The sequence below is a fragment of the Pteropus medius genome, unplaced genomic scaffold (assembly GCF_902729225.1).
Source record: "Pteropus medius unplaced genomic scaffold, Ma_sr-lr_union100, whole genome shotgun sequence".
Classification (NCBI taxonomy): domain Eukaryota; kingdom Metazoa; phylum Chordata; class Mammalia; order Chiroptera; family Pteropodidae; genus Pteropus; species Pteropus medius.
The window spans coordinates 26,108,221-26,134,332 of record NW_024354502.1 but is presented as its reverse complement, the minus strand read 5'-3'; the positions used below and the strand labels follow the sequence as shown (position 1 = coordinate 26,134,332).

Below are 26,112 nucleotides of genomic sequence, written 5' to 3'. Positions count from 1 at the left end.
GAGCTCTTAAAATTGCTTACTCCATGTATGCTTTTCTCACTAAAGCTATATTCTACAAAGGTGGGCTTTACGTCTGAGATGTTCATCCTTAAACCCCAGTGCTCACTGAACATCTGATACAGGGCAGGTCCTTAATAAATATATGTTCAATAAATGAGCTAAGAAAAAAACTAATAAAATGATAATGAATTTACTAGGAAAAGGATGAAAGAAATAACAAAAGACAATGTTGGACTGAGAACTACAATATTAAATATAATATAAATTTTTGAGGAAAACAAGCTATAAGAAACAATAATTGATTTGACAATAATAATAATTCTCTGAGTTGAAAAAAGGTTTGTGTTTTTAAAAGAGGTCATTAGATACAAGGCAAAATCATTTTAAAAAGAGGAAAAAAAGATACTGGATACACCACAGTTGAAATTTTGAATTTTAATATAATTAAGAAAGTTATAAAAATAACAATTTTACAGGTATCTTTGTAGTAAATAAACAAACAGAAGTAACTAACAATTTCATAAATTGGAAGAATTAATATTATTAAAATGTCCATACTATCCAAAGCCATCTATAGGTTCAATGCAATTCCTACAAAAATTCCAATGTCATTTTTCACAGAAATAGAAAAAAATCCTGAAATTCACATGGTGCCAGAAAAGACCCTAAAAAGCAAAGCAATCTTGAGAAGGAAGAACAAAGCTAGAGGCATCATACTTTCAAACTATACTATAAAGCTTTAGTAATCATAAATGTATAGTACTGGCAATAACAACAGATACATAGACAAATGGAACAGAACCAAAAGTCCAGAAGTAACTGCATATATGATCAAGTAGTACTTGATAAGGGAACCAAATATATTAAATAGGGAAAGGAAAGACTCTTCAATAAATGATGTTGGAAAAACTGGATGGTCATACACCAAAGAATGAAAATGGACTCTTACCTTAAAAAAATTAACTCAAAATGAAGTAAAGGCTTACATGTAAGACTTAAAACAACAAAAGTCCTAGAAGAAAACAAAGGAGGAAAAAGCTTGACATTGGTCTTGACATTTTCTTGAATATGACTCCAAAAGCATATGCAATAAAGCCAAACATAAACAAGTAGTACTATATAAAATTAAAAAGTTTCTGCACAGCGAAAGAAATGATCAACAAAGTGAAGAGGCAACTTACAAAATGAGAGAAAATATTTGTAAACTACATATCTTAAAAAGTTAATATCCAAAATAGATAAATTCATTCAACTCAATAGCAAAGGTACAAATAATCTGATTTTAAAAAATGGGCAACGACTTGAATAGATATTTCCCCAAAGACATACAAATGGGCAACAGGTACCTGAAAATGTGCTCAACATCAATAATCACCAGAGAAATGAAACTCAAATCCACAGTGAGATATCACCTCACTCCTGTTATGAAAAAGATGAGAGATAGGTGCTGGTGAGGATGTAGAGGAAAAAGAACTCTTATGCACTTTTGTTGGGACTATACATTGGTGCAGTCACTATGAAAAACAGTACAGAGGTTCCTTAAAAATTTAATAGAATTTGATCCAGCAATCCCATTCCTGGGTAATCAAAGGAAATGGAATCACTATCTCGAAGAGATATCTACACCCCTATATTCATTGCAACATTATTCACGAAGACATGGAAACAACCTAAATGTCCATCGGTGGATAAAAATGTCAAACAGAGACATGCACACAAGATTATTCAGCCTTAAAAATAACCAAATCTTGCAATTTGCCACAACATAGATGGACCTTGAGGGCATTATGCTGGGTGAAATCAGTCAGACAGTGAAAAACAAATACTGCATGATCTCACATGTATGTGAAACTTAAAAAAGATGAATTGATAGAAACAAGAAATAAACTGGTAGTTGCCAGGTGTTAGGGGGTGAGAGAAATGGGAGATGGTGATCAAAGGGTAAAACTTCCAGTTATAAGATGGATAAGTTCTGAGGACCTAACACACAGCATGGAGAATACGGTTAACAATACTGTATTGCATACTTGAAAGTTACTAAATTTTAACTGTTTTAACTACCAAATATAATGTAGTTATGTGATATAATGAATATGTTAACTGACCTTATTGTGGTAATCATTTCACAATATAAACATATATATCAATGTGATGATATATCAAATCATCACATTGTATACCTTAAAGTTACAAAGATTATTTGTTAAATACATCTAAATAAAGCTGGATAAATATACATGTTTAGCATTTTATTATTAGTTTCAAGTAACAGTACATCGGTTAGACATTAATATAGTTTATGAAATGATCCCCCTGATTACTCTATCTTCCCTCTGGCTCTCCACCTAGCCATTACATTACTGCTGACTGCATTTCCTATGCTGTGCTCCCCATCCCCCTGACCATCTACTGACTAATAATTTGTACTTCTTTAACGCTTATAAAAATACATTTTTAAAAGCAGCAACTGACAATGACAAAATAATCAGGCTATGACTACAACTTTTCCCTATAGTTTTGAATACTAGAGTATAATTAATCAAATCTATAGTTCTGTTTTTTACGAAAAACTAATGGGCACTGACTTTCTATTCCCAAACAAGTTATTATTCATGAGCAAGCTGACTACAATATAGTCTAAGACACGATTGGGTCAAGAGGTTGTATTCAGCCACATACCCTTCCTGAAACATTATCTTTTTAAATAAACTAATAGACACTCAAAATAATGAATTAGGTATTTGGAAGTTGTGGTTTAAAAAAATCAGGCAGTGGGTAGTAACAGCCATTTAAAAAATTTAAATCTAAATAGTTTAATAATATAGCTAAAATATTCACGTAATTATCCAAAAACTCTGGAAAGAGAAGTGCACAAAATATCATAAACATGCATAATAACTAACAGTAAGACTTTAAACTGCTAAGTCGTGTATTCTAGAACTCCACTAGGCAAATATTACATACCGCTGAAGAAAGTAGGGGTTGGAGTGCGAGTATTTGCTTGAATTCTGGATCTGTGACTCAGCAGTACCTTGATTAGATAAGTTCTGTCATGTCTCTTTGCCTCAGTTTCCTCATTTGTAAAATAAGGATAATAATTCCTATTACATATAGTTTTTGTGAGAATTAAATGATAACATACGTAAAATCATTTTAAGAGCACTGGCTGCATAATATGACTTTAATAAAGTTCACATATATTACTGTCTTATTATAAAGCCATGATGATTAAAAAGGGGAAGTTTTGTCATAAATCAGATATACAAATTAATTATAAACGAGAGCATTTTTCAAAGTCGCTCACAACTAGTAAGTTAGTATATGATAAAGTGACAAATAAATTAAGTAGAAAAAGGCATTAGGATGTCCTTTGGAGAAAAAGATAAAGTTAGATTTATGTCTTATTTCATACCAAAATAAATTCCATCTTGATAAAAATATTTTCTACACAAAACCATAGCAGCATTAAAATACTTATTGGATCTTAGGATAGAGAAGGGCTTTCTAAACCTAAAATCGAAGGAAGAATAAACACTTAAGGTAATGATTGGTAGATATTATTTTGTTGACATTGAAAATCGTTTTTATCTAAAACATTTTAACCCCAGTTATAGGGAGAGGCTTAACAGTCTTAATCTATAAAGGATAGTTATAAAACAAAGTGAGAAGGATAAATATCTTAAAATAAAAACAGCAAAGGGGCACAAAAATGTAATTTACAAAAGAAACACAAATAGAATGAAATTATTTAGAAGGGCTATCACAAATTATTAAAGAAATGTCCATTTAAAAGCAATGCTATGTCTCTTTACTTTTGTAAGTAGGCTTTGTGTTTCTTTGCTTTAAATAATAATTTTCAGTGTTAGAGTATGGGAAACTAGATAGTCTTAAATATTGCTAGAAGAAAAGAAAATGGGTAAATATGAAGAGCAAGCTGAAGTATGTATCAAAATTACTTTAATGGTTCATTGATATGTGCATTATCTAACGAATGGACAAACACTATATGGTATATCCATACAATGGAATTTATTGGGCAATAAAAATAAATGAAGTACTGATATATGCTACGACATGGATGAATCTTGAAAACATGCTAAATGAAAGCAGCCAGACTCAAGAGACTACACGTTGTATGATTTCATTTACATGAAACATCCAGAATAGGAGAAGCCTTGTAGTCAGAAAGTAGAGCAATGATTGCCTAGGGCTGCAGGTTGGTGGGTGGAAAGAGGCATTATTGCTATTAGGAAGTTTTCTTTTTGGTGTGTGATGAAAATTCCAAAATTGACTCTGGCAAGGGTTGGACAACTCAGAGAATATACTAAAAACTATTGAATTGTATACTTTAAATAAGTGAGTATCACAGGTATCATAGATTATATCTCAAAACTATTAAAGAGAGTTCATTTATATAATTCAATAATTCCACTTCTAAAATTTTCTAAGAAAATAGTTACATAGAAAATTGTAGTATATAGTGATATTGCTCAAATCATTTACAATGCTGAGAGATTGCTAACAATCTCAATATTTAATAATGTAGGAATGGTTAATATCTTTTGTTGCGTTCATATAATGGAATACTATGCAGACACTAAAAAAATGTTAACCATTGATATGTATAAATCATCAGGATTAATTTGCAGAGAATAAGGCTGAGTGAAAAAAAGCCAGTCCCCAAAACTTATATACTGCATGATTCAAATTTTATTTTACTTAAATAACAACAATATAGAAATGGAGAACAGATAAATGATTACCAGGGGTTAAGGAGGGGGTGAAGACAGGAGAGAAGTGGATGTTTCCATAAATGCGCAACATGAAGGATTCTTGAAATGATGTAAATGTTCTATTTCTTGACTGTTTCCATGTCAATATCCCAGTTGTGATATTATGCTATTACTATTTTACAATACAAGAGCTGGCTAAGAGTACAGGGGATCTCTTATTATTTCTTATGATTGCATGTGGGACTACAATTATCTCAAAATTAAGTTTAATTAAAAATAATATTTAAAATTGCAAGTAAATGAATAAATTGCTAAATAAGATAAAATAGTTTATAGTGAATGATCTTTATCTTTTATATATTTTTTTAATATGTAAGAACTGTCCTCCTCCAAATGTAGCAATTACATTTTTTATAGAATGTATCTACTTCCAAATAATAGCAGCTACATCTGCCTTAAAAACTTGTTTCGATAGGAAGCAGTGCTCTTAATTTACCTTCGGATTTTCAGTAAATGTGCAATAGCCTCTTTCATTCACTCGCCCTGTTGACTGTGGGCTGGACACTGTGTCAGGCAGTGGGGGTGCACTGCAGAACTTGACACAGACCATCTCAGCCTTCCCACAGCATATGTTCCCGCAGGGAGGATACACATTAAACAATTAATTATGAGGTATATGGATGAGTGATGAGAGAGAATTAGAAAGTTCTGTAAAATGTATCACAGTGGGACCTACCTTAATCTAGTGAGTGAATCGAGGAAAATCTCTCAGATAAAGTTGTAAATAGGCAGAGGCGGAGCATCTCACAGACCTAACACAATACATACCAAATCTCATTTACTGTTTCAATCAGGCTTTTACTGGCTTAATGTTATTTTAATGTTATTTTTTAAATATATATACAGTAAATTTATATACAGTAAAATAAGACAATGATATATATGAACTTTATTAAGTCATATTATGCAGCCAGTACTCTTGAAAGGATTTTACACATATTATCATTTAATTCTCACAAAAACTATATATGTATGTATATATACATACATATACACACATATATACATATATATACACACACATACACACACACACTCTCGTTTCTTTCTTGCAAGTCTCTGCAAAATGCTTGCCTAGCTACCTCTCTTCCCATGTTATCACATCACATAAAGAAACGCTTTTATTAGACTTGGTCTTCTATTCATACGTACTGAGAGGATGGAATATAAATAGATTTCCACCTTCTGATCTCACTTATAATCATGCTCACGTGGTCTATGGGAAGGAGAAAAATAATAATTTTTACATTATTTTGCATAAGGACACTGAAAAAACTGCATACGTGCACATCAAGAATGAAGATTTAAAAAATTTAAAATGGTAACTGGTGTGGCATTACTATATATGTCATAGTAAAAGCCCTAAAGAGAAAGCATTCAACTTTCCAAAGATTGTTACTGGATGATTATGGGTATATTAATTATCTTCATCTGTTTCTATATTTTCCAAAATTTCTAGGATTACCATGGATTACTTTTATAACTAGAAAAAAAAAAAACAACGTCCAAAAAAACCCCTCTTTTCCTATTAGTTGTTGAGATTCTCTAAATTAGATCAAAATGAATTAGAAGCCGGGAAGAAGTACATTTTGCTTCATTTTATTGTACTAAGTTCCACTCCTACAATGTTTATTAAAGAAGTTAGCAAGAAGTATTATTTTTAAATCTTTGGTGAATTCTAAAATATTCTTCTTAATCTGATTTTAGCCATGGGAATCTTTACACATGAGGACAAAATTTTTTTCATCCATTTCGTTTATTGCCTTGCCTTTGGAAGGGTAAGTAGTAGTCATTGATTAATAAATAATTGTTGACTGGATGAGTTTCCATTTCAACTCATCTGAATATTTATTATAAAGTAATATACAACTAAGTCTCCAATAGTTGAGATGACCAAGAAAAGCAAACACGTATAGATAAATGTACTACAATGATGTTAAAGTAACATTCTCACCTTCCCGTGTGTGTGTGTGTTTAAATGATGCTAACAAACATCAGCACTGGCCATTTTGGAGCATTTCCCTGTGTACTTCTGCTCCTAGTCCACCTTGTTGCCCCATTCGGTTCTTCAGTAGAATGCCAATAAGGGCCAAAATGACAAAACAAAGATATTGGAAGGGAAGAGGAAAAAAAAAAAGATGACGAAGCCAGATACCAGACTAACTGGTAAGTCATGTAATCAGCAACAGGATCACCCAGAGTCAGCAGAACCTGCCAATAAGTAGTCCGTGAGGGGCTAGGCCATGGGGAGCAGCAGCCTCCCTCTCCTCACCCCCTGCCCCATTTGGCCTTTTTCTCATTTTCCTTTCATGCAACTATGTTAGAAAAGTCATTGTAGCACAAGGAAATCAATAAAAATTCAATTGCAAATAATAGTTCTTTGCAGCTAAGCAACACCAGGGAGTTATCGGTTCATTCAATGTTCTGGCAGTTAATGCAATAAAATAAAAATAATTTACTCATTCAAACCAAATCAGCCAGTGAAAAATCATAGTCATTTTTTTAATAGGCATGGTCATAGTCATTTGTTAAGATTGCAGGAGGATGGTGCAATGTCCCATTAGTGTCCAACTACACTGGTATTCAAATCAGATTTGAATCTTTCCCACTCATATTTTTCTGAAGGAACAACAGACCACATTTGTCATACATAAAAGGAATTTGTAACTTAGCCAAATACAGATCAATTGTAATAAAAGGGCTGGTTCAAATGCAGAACAGCTGTATGCCAGCAAAATGAAAGTCAAGGCCCGGTGCCCCCATTTTGTTCTACCTCAATCTCTCAGCCCTAGATGGTTACGGCCTGAGAAGTCAGCTACTAACTCTAGTTCCCGAAGGAAGCATACAGAAGGCTTCCTGCCAGGCCAGTTCTTTTCTCAATGATAGTCTTCTTGTATTTGGCATATTATATATGCTTCTCTTGCTAGCCTGGCTTAATCCCTCTGCCTTGCTTAGATCTATGAATTCTGCCAATTTCTTGACCCCACTAATCCATATTAATGCTACGCTGTTTCTATCTTTCACTTCATGTCTTTGCTGCGGATCTTCTATTTTTGATTTTGCTGGTCTACTTGAAGGACATTTGGCACTGAAGCACAATTCCACATGTAGACTTCCTCATGTCAGGGACATACAGGTGACATCTTTTCATCCCTAAGATTTCCGAATACTGCAGATGTAACTCCTGCTGAGTAATTCGCCCGAAGAAGGGACACCTTTGGCCGTAGTTGAATTGCATGGGCCTTTTCACGTTCTCCCGACCCCACCTTGGTGCAGGGTCATGAGCAGGCTCTGTTTATTGAGGCAGCGAGGAGTTTGGCTGACACCAGGGGTCTTGTCATGCAGAGGCTCCTCAAGGCTGTTTTTCAGGGCTGTAAAATAACTTTGGGGCTTTGGTAGATTCCCTGTGCTCTGCAATTCCTTTGCTGTTATCAATAAATCGTTTTATAACTAGCTTTGTGTGTCATTATCCCTATCACAACAAGTAGTTCATCAGGCAACAGTGATGTTGCCAAGGCGGTACCCAGCAGCAGGGACCCATTACGGTGGGCAGAAACAGCTGCAGTTTTACACAACGCTTTGAACACTAATTTGACCTGCTCTCTATTGAGCTATTCCCAACACAATACATTCCACTGTATCTGGCCTCTTTTCAAGGACACACAAAAGAATTCATTTAGATTCCATTGAAGATCTATTGAATGATAGGAACATAAGAATCTTAACATTCAGTCTAGAACTGATTGGGAACCGAGAAAGACAGTAGAGCAGGCTTGAAAGAAGAGGATCACCGACCAAGCAGGTCTTACAGAGACTGTAACATGACCGAGCGAGGGGATGAAGAGATCAGATCCAGTGTAATTCCATTAACTGGGTTATTTCCTAGTCCTTTTGGCATAGAAGTTGCTTCTGTCACTTCTACCCCATCCTAATTGCCCCTCGCTCTAGTCCGTCTTAATGGTTTCTGCTTATCCGTTGTTTGCATGTACTCACGGCTTCTGATATCTCAGGGCCACGACTGCCTGCTTGTGTCTTTCCCTTTCTGTTGCCGCTATCAATGGCTGAGTCTCTTTCAGGATCAGGTCATACTAAGAAGAGCAAAGATCCAAGTACATAATCACTTTATCCTTCTCGAGTGAGTCCCTCACACTGAATCTACTCACATGCAGCTAACCTGCCTCGGTGTATGCTCGTGGTCTAGTGAACATGATGACAGACATATGTGGCACACAACATGGCCACGTATGCCTTAGAAGCCACTCAGCACCACTTCCCTCAGCAAGGAATATGGGTGAGAACTCCATAGAAGGAAACCATGCCTGGGGATTTGTAAGGGTTGCTTTGTCTCCAAGTTCCATAAAAGGCACTTTCTGCACATTGTTTATATCGATTTGGCTGTGTCAATATATAAAGGACAGCTGAAGTTTGACTTAAATAGCAGATCTCGACAATCTTCAATAGGGAACAGTTATTAGGTGAAAAATGAGAAATTCTCTGCTTTGTTTTTAAGGCAAAAATCAAATTAAAATAAAGCTAGTAACTCACATTTTGTATCTTTGCATCATTTTCCACTGAAAGCTATGGGGACAAAATATCTGTAAGTTCCACATTCTATATGTTTGAGTACTAATGGGAATATTGTGCTAATGGGAATATTGACTCTTAGGTGAATACAGAAATAGCCACTGAACCAAAGTGGTTTTGATGTAGACTTTAAAAAAAAAAAAGTACAATCTCAGAAACCACTGAGTAGACTAGGTTGCTCAGTTCTTAAGAAGCATATGGAAAGATTACACTGCTCATCTTTCTACTGTCAGGATTCCCTACCCATGATGTTGCTTAAACCCCACATCCCCCACAGGCAGCACTAGATCTCATCTGCAGTCCAGCATTCTGATAAACATTCAAATGCAAAACGAACTCCACTGTTGAAGGGACAGAGTTTGAAGAACAACAAAGACATGAAGAATCATTCCTGATTTTCCTCAGTGCCCTCCCAGTCCCCCACAGGAAATTAGAAGGATATGAACCAGCAAGGAGTTTAAAAAGAAATGACCTAAAAATAACCCTAAGCTTGAATACTCACCATCTCATTGTAATTCAGTACTAGTACTTCAGAGAGATGGGGGAAAAGAAAAAAAAGGAAAACAAAGGAGAAAAAGAGTTAAAAAGAAAAAGCGAACCCTGCAGCAAAAAGAAACATATTTTCAACCCCAGGTCTCCCTGAGGCCAGGAAGGTCAATCAAGACAAGATGTGGACAAGTGTCTTAAGCATGTAAGTGATGGGTTATGCCACCCAACATCTCTCCTGCCTCCCGCTTGGCTGCATACGGCAACTGAGTGGAAAGAAGGTAAACTGCACTTTACTTAACCTTCAATCGATCTTGCCAGAACAGGAAGGATCTAAGAGATCACTTCAGCCAGAAGTTGTTCACTTTTCTGGTAGCAAAATCCATATTTTATATTAAATCTTATAAAGAGACCTAACAAATAATGCAGATAAAACTAAAGCTGACAAGAAAGAACCAATCACCAGAGGTATGGGGGATACTTTCCAGGAAAAGAGTGTGACAAAAGGCTCTGAAATAAAGACAATCACAGGTATTTGAGGAAGAAATCACTGTAACTGGAACAACAAAGGGGAGCACCGTGGGGTAATTACGGAAAAGCTCGTTAATTCCTATGGGGCCAGTATCAAGGAGTTTGGAAAGCGAGTGGGAGAAGTTCAGCCAAGAGAACAGTATGAAACAGCATGATCTGGTTTGTATTTAAAAAAAAAAATCCTTCAGGCTGCTGTATGGAGAATAGTGTTTAAGATGGCAAGAGTGGAAGCAGTGAGATTATCACAGTGGAAAAATAACAATTGTTTGCACCAGATGGCGACAAGTGGACACATTCAGGATATGTTGTGGAGACAGAGCTGGCATGACTCGCTGCTGGGAGGGATGTGACTTAAGGAAACAGAAGAATCAAGGATGCGACATCTAGGTTTTGTCATGAGCCTCAAGGGCCATTATGACACTGCAAAAGATGGGACTAAACATAGTTTTGCAGAAGAGTTGTTGAAGTAAATACCGAGAGAGTTCTCTTTGGAACATATTATATTTGAGATGCCCAGTAGCTATCCAAGTGGATATGACATCAGGTAGTCAATGAGTAAAGAAATTGAGAGATAAGAGGCAAGGTCAGGGTTGAAAGTAATCAGCATATAAAATACCTAGAGCCATAGAGTAAACAATTTCACCTAGGGAGACTCTGTGGATTAAGGAGAGAGGAGGAGTACTATGCTAATTAGAGGTGGGGACTGAGGGAAGAATCTGTACAGGAAACTGAATTTTGGTTAGCAGGAAGAAAAAACAAAAGACAGCAAAGGCACAAGAGCATTCCTGGGCCCCACTGCCAACGATTATGATTCCATAGGTCACGAGCATGGCCTAGCTATCTTAAGTTTTAAGAGTGCCACATGTGATTCTTGGGCGCAGGAGGTTTTAGAAGACTATAATAGAGTGCAAAGCTTGTTAGTCGAGCCCAGAACTCAAAACTCATCTCTTCTAATATTTACTTTTTACTCCTTCCGCTGCTCCTATTCCTTCTCAGTAAGTTTTTAAAGTATGAGCCTGTCTAATCTTCATGCTTATATTAAATCATCACGTCTTCCTTACATGGTTAACTCCAGCTATTGCTCAAGTTTTTCTCTTGTTAGTCAAGTTTTTGAAAAGGGTTGTCCATACTCTGTTTTCTCATTTCCTAATGAGCCCTAGATCCACTGTAATCTCCTATCACCCTGTCTCGTTACACTACTTTGCCCAGGTCCGTGGAGGCCTTCATATTATCAAATCTAACTGACCCTTCTCACTTCCTACCTTAATCTTGTGATGACATTGACACTATCGACCATTTTATTCCTTCATAAAAACTTTCACTCCCTCTGGATCTCCCAGTGCCTCTTCGACAATTTTTTTCCCCTCAGTCTTCCTCACGCCTCCTCCTCTGTTCACCCCTTAACCATTTACAGAATTTCATTCATGACTTGCTGCTCTCTCTCACCAGCAGTTTTGGTGCTGGGAAGGAGGGTTGAAAATGTGTAGTATGGAAAAACATCTTAAGTAATCTTGAGAAAACCCTGTTCCTCCTGCCTTCCTCATGGAGATCTACTAGCTTAACAATGACCTACTTGCCAATGACTCTCAATTCTGTGTTTCACATTGATCCCTGGGCTTCAGGCTCGAACATACAACAGCATGATGAAAACAGTTCACGGAATATTCCAGGGGTAGTTCACATATAATATGATCAAAACCTGGACTCAATGTCTTGTTCTCCACACTAGTTTCTTCCACTCTATTTGTAATGTCATTAATGGGGTCACCATCAATTCAGTCCCTTAAGCCAGAAAACCTGAAAGCCCCAAACCTGAAGGAATCTCTAAACTCCTACCTTATTTTCCTTCAGCTGTACAGCTAAGTAGCCACAGATACTTGGTAATTTTACTTTCCTGGAACCTCACATTTGCCCCTTCCTCTTTAACCTATATCATTGTGCAAAAGTTCAAGTCCCACCAGCGGTCTTATAGATTGGTGCAAAGCTTCCTTGCCTAAAGTCTTGTTTCCTCTTAAATCTCTCTGGCTGTGGTAAATGGTAGGGTAGGAGATTTTGAAAATGTGACCACATCACTGCCATCATTACCTTGCTTACGACACTTCGCGATGGCCCCAGACCACATAAACTCTTGAGAATGCAAACACCCTCCATAATCTGTTCTATCTACTTGTCCCTGGTAGTGCCATCTCCTTGTTTCCCCACATAGATCCACATGGTTCCCACACTCTTCCACCTTCTGTACTTTAACTCGAGTTCTTTCCCTAACCTGAACACACATTCTTGAAATTGGTAACCCTCCTTCTTCCTTAAAAGTTAACTCAGGAAGTGCATCTTAGACCTTGAGGATCAGTATATTGTCCCTCCCATGGGCTCCTAAAACACACTGTACTTACCACTAACCATGCTCCATCGGTAAGACTTATTTATAAGTATGTCCCCTCGCTTGACTGTAAACTCTTCAAAGAAAGGGATAGAATTTTAATATTGTGCTACCTAGAATGTGACAGATAATTATTTATTGATGACTGACACTTGCAACACCTCAGTTAGCATTCTTGTGACATTTAAATTTGTAGAAAGCACACTCTTGTCCTTACTCTGGTAGAGGGATATGAAACTAAGAAAAATATTACCAGGCTCAAGGAGCTCTTAAAGTTTAACAAAGATAAGTGCTTTTTTGTTGTTGTTTTTGTTTTTGTTTATTTTTTTGCTTGAGATCTGTTTACATTATCTGTTGGAAGGTTTCTTTAGTGGAAAAATGAGAGATAAATTGAAATAAAATCTATATTCTCTTCTGTGATAAACTTTCACTGAGTTTTTAAAAAATATATAAATGGCCATTTTCCAGGAAGTTTAAGGTTTATTTCACCACAATAATAACAGATTAAATAGTGATCTCCTAAAAGGCTGTGGCCATATTTCTGCAAATTCTTCTTGATAAAATAATGGTTGGTAATAAATAACATGAAGGAATATTATTTGGGGAAATTTTTTTTCATCATCCACAGTAGGGTGTGTTATATAGTAATGCACTTCTACCTAGTAGTCACCATCTTTAAAGTTTATGTACTCAGTAGTGCACATGATAAGCAAAGGTAGCACAATTTATATCAACTTCATACAGATTATTCTACTCTGTTCATAAAATCACAGTGGCTTATAGTTCAAGGTTATTCTCACTTTCCACTAAAGTGTCCATACTGGCAGAGGAGAATAAATTCACATCCTCAAGACATTTTATGGGTGGAGCCTAAAAAGATGGGGCACACACAAAATAAATTGCTTTAAAGCTTTAAACTGCATCTTTATAATCCAAGAAAAGTTTGCATTCTAGCCCATACTCTACTCATGCTTACATTTTACTGACCTAAAGGAGAATATAATTGATGCTGCAGAAAGATGTACCGTGTCTGCCTTGTGGCATCTTATATCCCCAGAACACCCCAGGCAGTATTCCACACGAGGCTGGCATTTTGAGAGATGTGTGTAGTTAAAAATGGCCTATTATGTAAAATGTTCCTCAATTTAGGTTTGTCCAATGTTTTCCTATGGTTAAATATACATTAAATATTTTTGGAAGGAATAGCACTAAAGTGATACAGTCTTCTCATTCCATCACATCAAGAGACATACACTGTGGATTTGTCCCACTGCTGACGATATCATCTCCAACTGCTTGACTAAAGTGGTATATGGAATAATTTTACACTGTAATGCCCCATCCCCCTTTGTAATCAGTAAGAATCTTGTGGAGACATACTTTGACATTATGTAAATATCTTATTACTCATGAAACTTTCACCCACTAAGTTTAGCATCGATTATACTTGTCTGAATCGATATTATGATAGATAACTAAATAATAATTTTCCATTTCGATCATTCCTTCTTACTCATTTATTCTACCATAAGAAAGAGCTCTCCCTTTTCATTTATTTTTCATTTAAAGTATATATCAGTGTAGATTAAAGGATTTCCCCCTAATTGGCTTTATTAAGTGATTAATGAATTCGGCAGCATTTGATCTAGCAACTAGAAGGGCATTCCCAGATTCACAGATTCTTATTTAATGAGTTATAAGACTTCACTATCATTTATTCTGATACTCAAATTGTTCCAGGTTTGGCTAGCGGAGGCCCTTCTAGGTGGCTGCTGTTTCCTTTTTACAGGTTCAAACTGAGAAACATTATGAAAATAAGTGACATTTACACTTCAAGAACTATGTAATAAACAACAAAGGAGGACAGGAATTATTTAAATTAAAGGAGGCTAAAGAAACTTCTCAACTAAATGTAAGTCATGATCTAGGATTTTTGATATTGTTATAAAGGACAATCCTGAACAATCGATGAAATATGAATAAGGTCTCTAGATAGTAGCACTGTATTAATGTTAATTTCTTAGTAATTATTCTACAGTTAGAACAGAAAATGCCTTTTAAAAAACATACAAATCAAGTATTTAGGGGAAAGGGAGTATCATTTCTGTATCTTAATCTTAAACAAGTCAAAACATCAACCATAACAGTCTGCATATGAAAACATAAAAACACAGAGAGAGTGCCAAAGCAAAATGTTAACATCTGAAGGTTATCAGCAAAGAGCTTCAGGGAATTCTTTGTATTATATCCCAACTTTTCTGAAAGTCTGAAATAATATCAAAATGAAAATATTTTTAAGAAAACACTGTTAGTCCATGCCTCACCTACTCATCTAAGCAGTAATCCTTCTATAGTATCACTACCAGACATACATCCCTTGCTTGCCTACATGCAGTTCACAGAAGAATGTGACCACAGAAAGAATGTTCCATCACTGAGCATTTCTAATTGTCAGCTTAACACCGAATATGCCATCTTAAAACTTAGCTTCTGTGATGCTGCCTCTGACTTTAGAGCAAAACTGAATAATCCTGTCTCCATTTCTATATGCAGTCAGTTTAACTGTTTCTCTAGCCTTTCTGGGGCAATTGTTCCCTTTTTTTATATAACCATTACATATATGAAATGATTTACTGAACTATTACCATTATTACTACCCCACAGCCAGTTTCATGGGTATGGGACCAGTATGGTTGCACGGGCCCCATGCTTGATTTAATGTTCTAACACTGATGGCTTGGAATTCTTAATGATTTTTGAACAAGGGGCCCCATATTTCCATTTTGCACTCAGTATCACAAATTATGTACCTAGTCCTGCACCCACAAGCCTATGTGATACCTTTGTACAAAATGGAAACCTGTGAACACAAGGTTTGACAAGAAAATGCCTACGTGTGCCAAGGAAAACCAGCCCTTCCCTTCGACCCCAATCCAGAGTGCACATCCTGGCTGATGGGAGTGTAGGCTGCATTTGCACCCTCGTTTCCTTTGTTAGCAAGGTACTCTTGTACAGTGCATGACTTCAATGCAGGCCTGGACTCTCAAATCCTTCGGTAATAAATTTCAGTCTAACAGAAAGGATGAAATTTTGGCAGAGTAGAACAATATTTTCTCTTGACTTTGGCCACATTCTTCCATGGGAAGGGGGAGGGAAGTTTCAAGCTTTCGTGTAATTTCTACCAAGTGCTGAGAATTGGTCTTCACATATTTCCTATAACCTGTGAATGAATTCCATGTTGTGAAAAGGAAGGGAATAGTGCAGGTAGAGTTGGCAGCCTCGAGCTGTTTCAGAGCCATATACTGCACACCACAGAGTTGTGAGTGATATAACAAGGCTCTGTACTGGGCTCAGAGGTCAAGACAATGAAGATAATGCAGTTGAATCTCAAAGCAGGCTACAATTTAACAAAGAAAACAAAGCCAGGAATAACTTCAAAATAACTATGATTCTGGGGAAATTATAACAAGTGCCATGGGGGAAGTACTAAATGCTATGAGAACTCAGAATGGATATTTAGATTTTATCAGTTTTAAAGCTGGAGATGCTAGAAGATTATCTTTTTCAATGGCTCAGTTGATAATGTCAGGCTGTTGAGCTCTATTAGTATTAACGGATTTGCTAAACTAGGTTTAATAAAGGAGACAGCATACCAGATGGGCCTTGGATGTAGAAATTAGGTGGGAAGAGGCAGGAGTGCAAGATAGGGCTGAGAATAGGCTCTAGAGAGGAGAAAGAATATGAACACGTCAAGAAGGGGAAAAGCAAGACAGGTGTCCCGGAGTCCAAGCTGCGCTAATTCAGTCGGCACTCAGCATACTTGTAGGGATGCAAAGGGGGACGAGGCTGGAAATGCAGGTTATGGCTGACTTTGTATACCAGGCAGATACGCCTACATTTAGTTTTATACTTAATTTTGCCATTAGGAGGGGGTCACTGGAAGTTTTTAGCAGATGAAATTATTTATCAACACCTTGAAGCTGAGATCCACATATGACGTTTAACTGAATGTCTCTCCTCTAGTTTTCAAAAAGATATGACCTCTCGCCTAAAACACAACTGAAAATAATACTGTTCTTTCTATGTGCCTGTAAAATTAGCTAGGGTGTTTAATAACTTTTAAATGAAATTCTTCTTTAAGCTCTTCACTTATTCTTGGCATATTTGCATAGATATTTTAGGAGTGCCTCAAATAAACAGCATATTTAAATTATATTCAGAATGTATATCACATATATTTAAATCAACAAAAGAGTGGTTCCCTGCTGTGTTTTATTCAAAGTAGTCAACTTGCTATGTGACTATAACAGACAAATGTTTCGCTTATCCCCCACCAGCCCCAACTCCAATATTGAAGAAAAGTCCCAAGTGTCAACAATAGATTGACCGACCAAGGGTTAATGATACAGGCAAAACATTTTGTAAGCAGATGAAAAAGAGGGAGAAAAACAGGAAAGAAAAGCAATGGCTAAGGAGCCAAATGTTCACCAATGAAAATAAACAACTATGCATAATTGAATATTCCTAGTTTTGACAAGCGTCCAGTAGCAGAAGTAACAGATGCCACAGCAGCCCGACTACCTCCAGCTTGATTGAATCAGACAAACAAGAGAAGGCCTGTGGGAGTCACTCCCTAGAGATGAATTTCTGCCAACCTGGTGGGGGTAAAACGTGGGTTAGTTTTATTTATTTATTTTTACCTTTAGAAAATCACATTTGAAACGGGGCCTCAGCTATTTTCAGGCTCAGGCAGTTGGATGGGCAGTCAACATCTCTGACACAGTGTGGAATTATTATGGAAAATACAAGTTGAAGGTGACAGGAACTATGGGTACATACAGTTTTATGGTCATTAAGACAGCAATACTTTGTGAGTTTTATATGCATATAAAAATACATATTATATATAATATGTAAACATAAATGTCTAAATATATGTAACGAATAAATGAATATGAGTATAAATGTATAAATAAATATATAAGCATATACGGATGAATAAAAGTATACACAAATACATATATATATGTAAATATAAATATATATGCCATAATTTGACCCTGAGGAAGAATGCAATTTACTCAGAAACAGAATAGAAAAGCAATCGTTGCTTTACTCAACTGTGTATGAACATTTCTTGCTATTATGGTTCCCAAACTCCCCTTTAACAGAAAGAAATCAACATGGCTTAGAAGAGCACTACTCAAGGAGGGGTGAAAGGACCTAAGATCTAGTTCCATGTCTGCCATCTGCTGGTTGACCTTTGGTCACATCACTTAACCTTCGTGAACATCATTTTCTCAGCTATTAAACAGTAAAGTTGGATCAATGGGTTAAACCCACATTTCCCATATAGTGCTTTCTAAAGGTTTTCTAGGGTCTTGCTACACAAAAAATGGCCCACAGACCAACTGGCAGGACTGGCATCACCTGGCAACTCTCAGAAACAATCTCTGACCATGGAATGAACTTAATAAATCATTTTAATTCAATCGTCTGCATTTTAATAGGATCCCAGTTGATCTGCATCCATGTTAAAGTTTGAGAAACACTGTTTCTGGACAAGACATCCCTGAGTTACTTGATCATAGAATCACTGGAGAACTTCATGCAAACACAGCTTTCCTGGTTCTCCCTCTAGAGTCTGATCCAACAGGTTTTGGGGGGTGGAAGCCAGGAATCTGTATATTTTACTGATTCACCAGGTTGGTCCTTTTCAATGAAAATATGAGTAAATAAATAAAATAATTGCATGTATGTTGTTTCCGTTTAAAATCAAAAGATCTCTAAGTGATGTCATGCCAGTGAGTTTACCGGTGTTTTTGAAGAGACTAGCTAACCTGATCATGACAAGACACTCTAGTCGATACGTCCCCCAGCTGAGCGTCCCGGCCTCCATAAAGGTCCTACCCACTGTGGTTCTGAAACTGTTAAATTCTTAATGGATCATTGGTTAAATGTAGGAAGCAGTAGGGTGTTGAACAACAATAATTTAATGAATATAAAAATGATACTCATTTTGCAAAGTTCCCTCAAGACAATTGTCATCAGATTCATAAGTTACATTCATTTATCAAAATCCTCATTTAGCACATTAAGATGTCTTTAGCATTTTAAAAACCAATCTTAAAAAGAAAAAAACAGTGACAATTATATCCAATTTGGCTTTTCATTTATTGGGAATAAAGGCTATCTCTGTGCAATGTGCTATTTGCTGGGAAGTGCTTGTAAATAGCAGCCAGAAGTCTCCTACTTCAACAAAACATGAAAGTTATAAAAAAAAAAAAAAAAAAGGAGTGTTTTTTTGTTTGTTTGTTTTACTATCAGCAAATCAAAAGATTCCAAACAAGGTCCTAAAGGCAGTTTTTTCCCTCCATTTATGATACCATTAAACATAGTTAAATTTCAATTTACATTTTAATGTACATTGGTCCCCAAGTCAGATTCAATATTTAATGACAAATCATGTCTTGACTTGCATTAAATAATTTGAAATAAATTAAAGAGTGTCACTTGGAAGAAATTAAAAATATGTTATAAATACTATTAGAGATTATATTAATTATAAAACAGGTTTAAAGTTAGGATTTTTAAGTTATAAAAACAATATAATTAATATTTATATGTACATATCACATACAAGTATGACAAAATTATTTTTTTAATCCCTGAAGAAATTTATGAGATTATTACCACAAAAGTACTGATGACTCTAAAAAGGTGAGAAGAGAAAAGTGTTTTGCATTTTCAACATGCTTTGGCTCTACCATACTTGAGAGAGGTGGATACTCAAGGCTGGCCCAAAATAAATTTTTAGAGTCCGTATAGCCATAATCTACAGAAAAATTACTAAAGCAATAAAATTTTAATTCAGTTTAGTTTTAGTATTAGCGTGCACCTACTGGTGAATGATGCTGGTGCTCGGAAGGATTAAGTACGTTATAAAATAATGGCCAGTGACTGATAAGAGCTACACTGTGCCAGGTAGAGTTTTAAACACTTACGGTTACCAACAGTTCTAATTCTTAAAATAATCCTATGATGTAGGCACTCCTTTGCCAGTAAAGACATTAAGGCACAGAGAGAGAAATTGTTCACCATGACAAAACGGAGTAGTGGAGCTATAACTAGAAACCAACAGGACTCCAATGTCTGGGTTCTTAACCATCAGGGTTCACGTTTGAAACTGGAAAATGCAGGAGCAAAGGCACATGTCGGTGAGGGGGATGTGCAGGACAGCAAAGTGCTTGGAAAGATGAACTAGGATAAAGAGGATCAAAGATTACAGGAAATTAACAATCAGGAATTAAGTGAGCAAGTACAGAGATGAGAGACTGGAGGTGGACAGATTAGTAAAATATTGTTTATAGTAATTCACTGAATAGGTCACGTGGGCCTCAGAAACCTAGAGGAAGAGGAAGAAAGGAGAAAGTGATATTAAAAAGCAGGAAATTGATGTAACCTATGTTGAAATCCCTGTATGCGGATTTGCCTCTCCTTTCTTTGGACAGAGCCCAGAGGACAATCTGCTTCACCCTGACTGGGGTCAAATATCCCGGGTAGCCTAGCGGAGGCCATGGACAGAGTTCAGAGTTGGAAAAGTTAAAGGAAAGTAAAACCAAACATATTCCTTCTCTCAGTTGACCTTCTGCTTTAAAGTCATGAAGTATTTGTGGGCTAAAATTAACTAAATAACTATAAGAAAAATGTTTCCCATGGCTCTTACATCAAGAGCACAGCTAACAAGATGACCGACCCCTTATCCTTGGTCTACTAGGGCCCAGTAACACCCAGGAGGCGGCCTCCCAATTGCCAGTACAGTGAAGGTGAAATGAATATTTTGAGAAGAAAATTTCATTTCCCAAGAAGCATAAATGTCTCTGCAAATAGCAATTCACTCCTTAATCCCTCAACCATCAACATCTGCTATGAAGAATTCCTTGAGTCCTCAAATAAATCCCTCTTGTCCCGTATTCTTTATGGCACTCTCAAAAGGCAGCATTTGAATAAAACAACAATAACTATCTCTGCCCTCCACCTCTCAATTTCTTTCTCGAGGGGCTTTTATAGCACATGAAGGAGGTTTTATGGGAACCCATTGGGGTGGGATAATGGGGGTGGGTGAGATGAAGACACTTTAAAGGAAGAGAAAGGAAGTCTGTGTATTTCTTAATATATTTGAGATACTAAAAACACTGATGCTGAAATATGATAAAGAAATCTTAGACTCTCCTGAAAGGCAATTTTCTTTCTTTTTTTTTTTTTTTTTTTTGCAAATGTCTATTTTTTTTAAGTCCTACTTGGGTCAAGCAAATGCAGTTTTAAGACCCATTTCCATGTTTTAAGATTCAAGGGGAAGAGGTTTAACAGTAGGCTATAAAAATCCCTTAATCTTTAACGTCTTATTTTTGCAGATTTGATGGAAAGTACAGTAAACAGTCACTGCTCCACTTTTCCCATCAATGCCCCTTGACCTTTGTAATAGATGATGAACAGCAGAATCCATTTGCGTGGGTTTCTTTCTCTCGAGAACCGTTTTTCCTGGCATTGTTGAGACACCTGCACTCTGACAATCTAGGCAGAATCTCTTAGCCCAACTGATTTGCTGATTGTACTCCAGAGGAAATTATCAAACACTTAAAGTACAATTTTAAAAGAGTAAATTTAGTAGAAGTAGAGACAGTTCTGATGATTTTCTGCTGTCCTCTAATCCACAGGTCCCCAACCACCCTTCCTCGGCCGCAGACCGAAACCGGGCCACACAGCGAGAGGTGAGCGGTGGGCGAGGGAGCGAAGCTTCATCTTTATTTTCAGTTGCTCCCCAGCACGAGCATCACCACCTCAGCTCCACCTCAGACCATCAGGCATTAGACTCTCATAGGAGCACTGGTCCCTGGGGCCAAAAAGGTTGGAGACCACCACTCTAATCTATATCCTGCAGACGCATCTGGCATATCAAAGCTCCTCTCCAACTCTATTTAAGCCTTATCTGTGTTCCCACAGGACAAGAAGGTGACCCAGAATATACTCACAGGCTATGCGCACGGATGCCTTCCTGCTCTTGGAAGTCCCCAGGTGGCTCCATGCCACACATTGGCACCAATAGTCTTCGGGCCCATGGAAGTCCTCCACCTGCTGCCTGGTGACATTGATGAACACCTCCCGGACCTTCAAGCCTGATGAGGAGATAGAGAAAATCCACTGAGGTTGCTGTATTTCTCAAACCGAAAGTTAAGGCTAGTCAAACCTTTTCTTGTTAATTAAACAATTCTGTTTTTAATCAAGGAGAGGTTTTAATTACTTTGACAATAATGTATCACTGCTAATTAAATCTCAACAGCTGAGTAGGCTGGAAAGAACGAGTGTAAAATATCACCAACCAATGTGGCTCCATTATAATATAATAGTTCTACAGAACCTGGACTTAGTGCTTTTTGTCTTTGTGTAAAATCTGCTATGAGGAATGTATTACCAAATTAGTTGCTGGGATTCTAGATGCTAAAGAGGCGCCTCAACATACCAACCCCAGAGATGTAGTTCCTGGTGGTTCTAAGTGTCCCTCCCCAAGTATGGCAGTGGAAAAGGGTCACTCTAGCAGTGAGACCTTAGAAGAAGAAGAGGACAGCAAACATGCACGAAATTGGTGAACAGGCTGAGGATCCAAGGAAGGGTCAAATCCTCTGAAAAAAGAATGCTATGCAAACAAGTTGAACTAAGTTAGTCTCAAAACCCTGAGAGGAGAGTTCAAGAAAGCCCGTGGGGCAGTTGGCATGAGGAGGTGAAGAAAAGAGGCTTTGATAGAAGGAAGGGCTATGGCTACATCTGTGAAATGGGATAAAAATAAAGACTCTGACCTCTTAATGTTGTTGTGGTGGTTATTATAAGTACTTTGTATTCTCCTTCTAATAGAAAATGTGCTTGGTGCTTCTCACAGGGAGTATGAGTTTTTTCCAAACATCTGACCAAGGACTATCAGCCTTTCTGTAGGAAGGACTGCCACTTTGCCCAGAGTGCCAAGAATCAAAGGGCACTCCTCACCAGCCATTAGTAAAATCATCACAAGCAGGGTAGCAGCCTTTACAGTCAGTGTGCTCTCTCCACACAGTAAACCTTTGCCAAGGCTGGGCCTTATTCTGGGATAAGCAGCATGGGGAAAAAAGGGGGGCAATGCTTATTGAATTTCACTAAAGTGTCTAGCATCATGAAAGGCCTTTAACCTATTTACTCATTAAATTTCCACAATGCATTGATGCAGGAGAAGCTACTGTATCCCCACTTTATAGAGGAGAGAACTATGACAGACAGATGAATTCGTCTGTCCAGTTACACAATCTGTAAATAGAAGATCTGTGGTTCGAACCTAGATCTTACACCAAAACATCTCAAAAATTCAATTGTGCCCCCAAATGTTAAGTGCTTATATTTAATTATGAAAATAAGACTAACATGGAACATTTAAAGAACAATTAAGTGCATAACTCTGTTTTTTGTTTTTTTTTGTTTGTTTGTTTGTTTTCCCATTTAAGTTCAAAAAGAATTCAGGGGACAGAATCATCAGTAAAACCTAAATGAGCCAGGGACTCTTGCTGGAGGAGGTAGATCATGATTATATCTCAGATTAAATTATAGGATTTAAAGAACAGGAATGGAGGTGAAAGATGAGTCAGGCTGGGGAAACATTCCCTTCCACCCAATCGATAACATGTTATTTACAGGATGTGATGAGAGATCGCTTTATGGTCACATAAATCACCATGTACGATTTGAGTAATACTTTCTAAATTTGTAGGAGGTACTACATAAAGAAAATCATCTGATGACAGTTGATAATTCACATTTCTGCTGTTTGTGCAAAGTGTGGAAGTATACCTTTTTCCCTGTCAGAGATGGAAGAGTCCCGAAAGCTGTCTCCTATATCAAATAGGAAAAAAGCCTTAGAGGCGTTTTTTACTGTTATTGTTGTTGCTGTTCTTTCCCCTGCCCTTTGCACTTAAAAGAAGTGTGAGTGGGAGGACAAGGGCAAGAGTAAGGCAGAGTGGGCAGATGAAGAGAACGGGAGAATATCACAGAAAGAGAGAATAAAGATTAAAAAAAAAAAAGGTTTGTTAGAACAGAAATCAGACTAGAGTGTTGCATCCATATGGGGGATTAGAGAGTAAGGCTGAATAAACAAATATAAAAAGCTAGACTGTACAGAAAAGGGCTTGTTTTATATTTTTCTCTTTGATTTGAGGCAAACAGTAGATGATCTACTTAGAATAGTGAAAGGGAAGAGAGAGAACACCAAATCAGTGCATCTAGGTGCGTGGCGGACTAATTTTAATATTACAGAGCTCCCCTGTTGCAGGACGGGGAGACTTATTGAGACAGAATACACCCACTACTTGGGTATCAGGGGTCTCAGTGAAGAGCATTCGGTGACCTTGAAATGTCAGAAATGTGTTCAAGCTAATGAGAAACAAGTCTACGTTTTCACTTTCTCCGTCTTACAACAGCATCTAAGCTATCAGCTTCCTCTCAGTAGGAAATAAAGACAAACACCATCTCAAAATGATTCAGGATTATCATATTGATAAAGCAGGAAGTTTCCACGTGGAAACCCCAAAACTTGCTACAATTTAATCTAGGCACCATGTTGCCTTAAGAGTACCTGAGATCTGTTTTAAAGAGGTGGTAAGACACAAAGAAAGAAAAATGAGTGTCATAAAAGAAGAAAAAAAAATTACACTCACAAATCCCTAGAAACTGGAGGCACGAGCCCATCCACACGCAGGGCCAGAAAAACACCAGCGTTGGTCAAGAGGCGGAGGGGGGCGGGGAGGAAATATGGGCAAAAACATTTTTTTGTCATTTCCCTGGGAAATAGGAGAGGCAGCGTAAATAGGTTTAGAGTTGTCTAGTTTGAATAATTTCAGTGGGCTCTGGGACATAATGATTGTCCCTAGTTTTCTCATACCTGGTCCTGGCATTATGGCTCGGGGATACCGGCTCAGAGAGTTAGAGCTCAATAAAAGAAGTGGTTGGGGCTAACAGGCTCTGGATTGGTTGGTGCACCTGAAAGGCAAGCTCACAGGCAAATTGTTTGCTATCTCTAGACATTAGCCAGCCCTCAGCAGGGCAGTCCCTCCAGTGTCAGCCCGGCTCTAAGATATCAGAGCATCAAATACAGAAACTAGAAAACACAGTTATCACAGTGTAGACAGCTATACATTTGTTTCAGAAAGCATAAAGAGTAGACCATGGACCCCCACCATGAAGACCATAACTGATCTCATCCCATTCTTGTCAGGAAGTTTTGCCACCCATCATTCAGATGAACTACAGTTGAGAGGAATATGTTGAAGTTACAACTTCAATATTAGAATGGCTCAGTTACAGGTCCTTCTCAAAGGTTCCCCATGAGATTGGAAAAGCAAAACAAACATAAAAAAACTTTCTAAACACGGTGTATTTTTCTTTCAGGTATCATCAGGGTGGTAGGCTTCTTTAGAAGGCCACAGGTGACATCACCATCCCCACAAAAATACAATGTCTGTTTGGATTAGGCCTTCTTTGTCTAATATAAGGTGATCAATCTTGTCAAACCAGCCCCTTGAGGAGAACCCTTGAAAAATCATGACTATTTTGTATCTATTATATTTTTCTTTACCATAATAAGAAATAGCTCTATTAAATAAGATAAAAAATTTAAAACTAATATACTCTCAAATCTTCACTATGGCTGTCTTAGTGATATATATTATATATATTATTTATACATTTTATATATACTGTAAACTTTACATATATGTGTGTGTGTATGAGTATGTGTGTACGTATGTGTGTGTACACACTCACGAGAAACACCATGGAAAGCAGCTCTATTTGAGGAAACCTCTGCCCACCTGCCTCCACTGAAATTCACCCAGTAGTACCGCAGAGACAGCCATCTACTTCTACATCGCAAGAGATGGCTGCTAACTTATTCAAAGGAAATGCTACAGGGGGGGCAAAAATTTGAGGCATATAGAAGATGGCATCTCATAAATAAGAGCAGCATTGTACCTGATAACTTGTTTAACTCTAATAAGCATGGAAAAGTCCAACCCTTTAAATTATTGTGCAAATTATAACCATCAGCCTTTGTTATGGAGTAGAGTCTTACGGAATATAAAAATATGACTATGAGACTGATATGCTAATAAGCTTTCTACGCTGTTGGATGGTTTAGTTGTAGATCGACTAATGTTGGCAGCAGTTGAATAATTGCTCTGCATGTACTAAACATAACAGAGCAGCAGAGAGCTTTATCATTTGTCAGCTTTATTTGTTTAAATGAGAAAAATGCTGACAGCAGTT

At 37.1% G+C, this 26,112-nt stretch overlaps 1 protein-coding gene across 2 annotated transcripts in view; it reads right to left on the bottom strand.

Moving 5' to 3' along the window:
* The window catches only part of UNC5D (unc-5 netrin receptor D), a 480,798-nt gene that overhangs the window by 192,754 nt on the left and 261,932 nt on the right, over positions 1-26,112 (bottom strand). For both annotated transcript variants that reach the window (XM_039853533.1, XM_039853535.1), the window contains exon 3: positions 21,807-21,950. In XM_039853533.1, coding sequence (XP_039709467.1) covers positions 21,807-21,950 — 144 coding nt within the window. The remainder of the gene's footprint in view (positions 1-21,806; positions 21,951-26,112) is intronic.